Raw genomic sequence first — 5,206 nt, 5'->3', positions numbered from 1 at the left:
GGCCTCCTGGAGCTCTGTCTTTAGCAACTGTATGCGAAGCTCTTATCTGTTCTCTGGAGGTGTTATCACTTCCCCTAAAGCATTTGTCATCCTAGGAAGGGATTCAAGTCATTTGTTTGCATCAGATGGTGATTAGCTGTGACTTTACTGTTGTCATTAAACATTATGAACAGAAAGACATCGCAGGCTGAATTAGCGAAGTCTCTTCTCAGATGTTGACACTGCAAAAATCCCAAGTTTGCACCAGGGAAACAGCTCCAGTATTGTCCCCTCAGTGGCTCTTTCCAACATTCTTTTCTTATGGCCTCATAGTTACCAAATAAGATAAGTTGTAGGAGACGAGTATTTTATGTTTTAATCTCTGTTGTGTAACGTTCTTCAGAGGACAGTTGATATTAGATAATGGTGTTAGCCTGACATCACTGTAGATATTTTTTTGGCGTCGATTTCTTTGCTAAGTTTTAGTTTAGATCTTTCCTAAGTACAGCAGAACATACATTTCTTAAAACTTAGAAGTTCTCCAAAATGTAGCAGAGTGAAGCTACATTTTTTGATATTGGTTTACGTGGGGTCTAGTTTAGTTAGCATCCATCCAAGCGAATGCCTGTGCCCAGGGCCATGTCCTCTGATAATGGTTTAACGGGGACTCTGATGCTAAGATGCCTACTCGGAGCGGGGCGCCTTGGTCTTATCATCCCCACCCACAGTTCGCTCCTGAGATGGCATCAGAGGCCAGGGTATGTGCATCCCGCTGGTGGGCTCCAGTGAGATCTGGGAAGGGCGAGATAAAAGTCCTCAACATCTGCAAGTCTGAATTCTGAGGCAGAGCCAGTAACCGTGCCAGCGACGGCTGTGGGGAGGTGTGCGTGCTCCCGGGAGCTGAGTCCTCTCGGCTTCGCGCCCTGCGTGTGTTTGTGCGCGTGGGCCGTGCAGGATGGTGCCGAACGCAGCACACGGGCACGTGGACCCGCGGCCCGCTGCCAGCAGAAGCTCAGTGTCCTCCAGGGTCACTAGGTCTCTGCATTTCGAGATTCCGCTTAAGGTTCCACGGGTCTAGTCCACGGGGCCACACGTTCACGGGCGCCGCTCCCTCTGCTCACGCAGCAGCCAGCCGCGACTCATCGCGTCACGTGGATGCTGCTGAAGTGTAAATGCATTCGGTGGAGGCGTGCATCATGCCTCCGCGTTAAGGTGCAGCCTGAGCCCCAGCCTGCATCTCAGGCAGGGGGTGTAATTTTTCTGGCCGTGTGAAAATGGGGGTCCGTGGAGCTGCGTTTGCTAATCCGCTCACGGGTGCTGACGTGCCCCGTTCAGCCCGAGCTGTAACAGCCCCTGTCGTTTGCTGTCTCCTGCAGGCTGTGGCGTGGGAGTGTGATGAAGCCGCCAAGAACGCGTGTTACAGCAAGGGCAAGTCGAAGGTAAGGGGGGCGTTTTGGGGGGGCGGGGGGACGACCGGGGCTGCTCCTGCTGCAGGGCAGGGAGCGCATGTGTGCCACCCCCGGTGAGCCTGGGAAAGCGAGATCCAAGACACGTGTCCGCCAGTTCTCAGGGCTTTACTACGGTGACGCGGCCCGCGGTTTCCGAAAAGGATTCAGAACAGAGCTTGTGGGCGCCTGTGCGATCGTTGGGCTGAGGTGCGGAATCCCTCGTCTGTGCCACCACTTAGACCCGTCCGAAGAGTCTAGTTGAAAGTCTGGAGTCTCTGACCTCGTATCTACCTGTGCAAGAATCCTCCGCACCCCATCTTACCCGTGGGGGTAGAGCGTGAGGAGCAATGGGTGATTTAGCTATCTCTAATAGAAAATTTTGCATAAAGATGTTTGGGATTTATTTACAACTTCACATTTCGTTAAAATAAGCTCTTGTCTACCCCCCGCACCCCCCCACCCCGTCCTTGCAAGTTCTTCAGCAGAGAGCAGTGTGGCGCCCAGGCCCAAGCGCACTCCCCGAGTGGGTCCACACTGCGGGCCCCACCCCGGGCCTGGCCTGAGAAGACAGAGGGGTGCTGGGACCTGTCGCTGGCAGCTCATTGGCGCCCCTCTGGGGGCTCCCAGCTCCGGGAGCACAGGGCTCACCTCGGGGTCACTAAGGAGAGCAGTGGCCGGGGAGCAGCGAGGGGAGCTCGCCCCCAAGCGTGGTCCCGGAACGCGCAGCCCGGCGGAAATCCTCACGGCCCCTGCTTGCAAGAGTCGTGAGCACTCGATCTTATCGGCGGCCATGGTCCTCCCTGGTTGCCAAAGCTGAATAAAGACCTAGGCAGAGGGAAGAGGCCGAGGAAGATCATCCGACTGCAGCCAGGGAAACACAGGGCAGCTGACGGCGGCTGTTTACTGCAAGACAGTCCTGTCAGAGGCGCCTCAGCCACATCCGCAGGCCACGCGGAGACCACCGCCGGGCTGGGGCTCCGGCCGGCAGCCTCCGCTGAGCTCGTGTGAATTGCCCCAATGCCAGAGGCCCCGTGGGGCCTCCGCCCTCCTCGCTGTCCTGCCCCGCGTGTCCACGCTGCACCCAGCACAGACAGGACCCGGTGCTGCGGCGGGCAGGGAGGGCAGCGTCCCCGGCCCCGCTCCCCACGGGCCTGCGCCCCTGCTCCAACGCCCGCACAGCTGTCGCCCTGCCGGGCCGGGGTCTCCCGAGGGGCCGGGTGCTGCCTGCCGGCTTCCTCCACTGTGCGTCTTCCTCTAGCGCTTGCTTTTCCTGCCTTTCTTGTCTCCATCTCCGCCGGCCTTCTGGCTCTTCCTCCCCCCCCCGAGTTTGGGGTACACCAATAAGCACCGTTCAGCTGTGGATACCCAGTGACACACTTATCAGCCCCGTCTCCCAAGATGTGACCTGGGTAACGCCCCTCCTGCCCTTTCAGGAGCCTAGCTGACCACCCCCCCGTGGACACCTCCAGCACCCTGGCCTCGCCCACCTCCTCGGGTCCTGCCTGCCCCTCCCCACTGCCCTACCAGCCTGCGCCTGCACCCCCACCCCACCCCACCCCACTCTGCCCCGGCTCCCCGGCCCCGCATGAAGGGGAAGCAAAGCCTTCCCCGTGCCCGGCTTCTGCTGCTGGGCGATCCTTAGAGATCCTGCGAGGTAGACTGCTAGAAAATGAGGTTCTGGGGTGAGAAGAAATTCTCTTGAATCAAAACTGGCCGTGTTTTGCCATGAGCAGTGATCGCTGGCTGGACAGAAGGGGAAGCCAGAGGCCACGCGAAGTCCACCTTCTGCGCCCAGTGGCTGGGCCGGGCCACACTGCGTGCTCGCTCCCGACAGGAAAGTGAGAGGCACTTTGTCCCCTGACGTGAGACCTGTCAGTTCTGTGTTTCTGGTTTTAAAGGGTCATGAACAATGACCGGGTCAGAATGTCTACACTGGCGTCTTGAAGCTGAGCGGTAAGATGGATGGATACGGCTGGACTCCAGCTAAGTCTTGAGCAAGGAGAAACCCCAGACGCGCCCTGTGCTGAGCCAGGTGGGCGGAGCTGAGCCACCTGCACGGTGCTCGTGGGCGCGAAACATGGCCGGTCTGCAGATGGGCGCTGCCGGACCTTGGGCTGGTCCCTGGCAGGGAGCCCACGGGCACGCTGGCTGCTTTTCCTCTGGCATCCTGGGGCTTATTTGAAATAAATGCCACCCGGCCCAGCAATCCTCTGCTAGGAGACCCGGGCCAGTCCCGGGACACAGAGGGGAGCTGACGAGAACCCCTCTCGGAGGGAGCAGTCTGGCCACCCCTGTCCAGGGCTGCCCTGGACTCAGCATTCAAACCACCGAACCCCCTCTTCTGCCCATTCCAGGGGTTGAATCAAAAAACATACCCACGGGGTCAGAGTTGCACAGATGAAGCATCTGTTTGGGGGAGTGGAATTCAGGCCTCCGGCGTGGGCTTGGGGATGGGCGAGTGGCGAGATCTGACGTTGTTGCTGGTGCTGGCTGCGGTGAACTCTGACCCAGATAGCACGCATTCCCTGCCTGAAATCAAAGGAATCATGCAAAATGGGACATTTCAAAAATGAGAAAGACCATGCCCACTGGCTCGTTCTCCGGGCCCGAGCCCCGCTGGGGAGGCATTTCAAGGCAGAGCCAAGAATGGGGGCCCACAGCCTTCCCACAGACATGCCTCTGCCCTCCACAAGAAAGCTGTTCCCTGGCCTGCCGGGACCCACGAGGCCATTTTCACGTGAGGTCAAGGAGAGGGACAAAAAGTGGAATTCTGGAATCTGGGCCTGTCTCGGGGGGTGGGTCAAGTTCCCTTTGTGTGCCCACCCCCAGCACCGCGAGAGGGGGAGCGTCTGTGTTTAGACTCTAAAGCCTGGTTGCGGTTAGTTCTTTTTGCAAGGCCACTCTGGAGAGTGGCTTTGAGACTGCTGATCTGCCGCTTCCCGGGATGTAAACCAGGCGCGCCTGGTCTGCTCGGTGGGTGTGTCTGAGCCGGCCCCAGCCATCGGGACTTCACCAAGGGCCGCAGGGCTCCCGGGAGTGAGGGCTGCGTCCTGTGCAAGCCCACGTCAGCACTTTCCGCTGCCTCGTTCAGAAGCCGCTTTGGGTATTTTAACCCCACGCCCCTCGAATGACTGGGCTGGCGGGGCGCGGGGGCAGTTTCGTGGGCGTCTGGGGTTCTGGCATCACGCTTCCCGCTGCTCTGCTGTTGAGGGCTGAACGCTGGGCAGGCGCCCTGGGGTCCAGGAGGGGGTGAGCCTGGACCGGAGAGGCTGACGCCGGGCGCTTGTGCTGCGAGCCGGGCCTGCCTTTGTCCTGAGGGGTGGCCGCAAGCCTGAGCACGGTCTGGGTGACCTGCCGTCAACCGGCAAGCGGACCCACCGTTCCATCTTGTAAATCAAGATGCTCAGACAAGCCCTGTGGAGGCAGCTGGGATGGAATCGTCCTGTTACGGAGAAGTGCGCCCCGATTTACACTGATGTATGTCATGCACACGTGGCTGTTTGACTTTATTTGGGCTCACAGAGCGTAACTTCGCAGGAGATCCATGTGTACGTTTATGTTTATTAATATGCATCTGTGTTTGCACAGGAATAATATCTGCTCTTAATATGTCCGCACATATCTGTCTTGTGCACATCTGACTGGAGGATCATTTTTTTTCTAGATCTCACTGGTAGTAACAACTAGTGATAGCAACTAGTAATAACAACTAGTGATGGCAACTAGTAATAACAACTAGAATGGCAACTAGTGATAGCAACTAGTAATAGCTACTATTA

At 58.1% G+C, this 5,206-nt stretch overlaps 1 protein-coding gene across 1 annotated transcript in view; it reads left to right on the top strand.

Moving 5' to 3' along the window:
- The window catches only part of SEMA5A (sema domain, seven thrombospondin repeats (type 1 and type 1-like), transmembrane domain (TM) and short cytoplasmic domain, (semaphorin) 5A), a 230,863-nt gene that overhangs the window by 139,241 nt on the left and 86,416 nt on the right, over window positions 1–5,206 (top strand). The window contains exon 5 of the mRNA XM_012721743.1: window positions 1,356–1,418. Coding sequence (XP_012577197.1) covers window positions 1,356–1,418 — 63 coding nt within the window. The remainder of the gene's footprint in view (window positions 1–1,355; window positions 1,419–5,206) is intronic.

This window comes from Condylura cristata, unplaced genomic scaffold, assembly GCF_000260355.1.
Source record: "Condylura cristata isolate star-nosed mole 26May11 unplaced genomic scaffold, ConCri1.0 scaffold00007, whole genome shotgun sequence".
Classification (NCBI taxonomy): Eukaryota; Metazoa; Chordata; class Mammalia; order Eulipotyphla; family Talpidae; genus Condylura; species Condylura cristata.
This window is presented reverse-complemented; position numbering and strand designations above follow the sequence as displayed.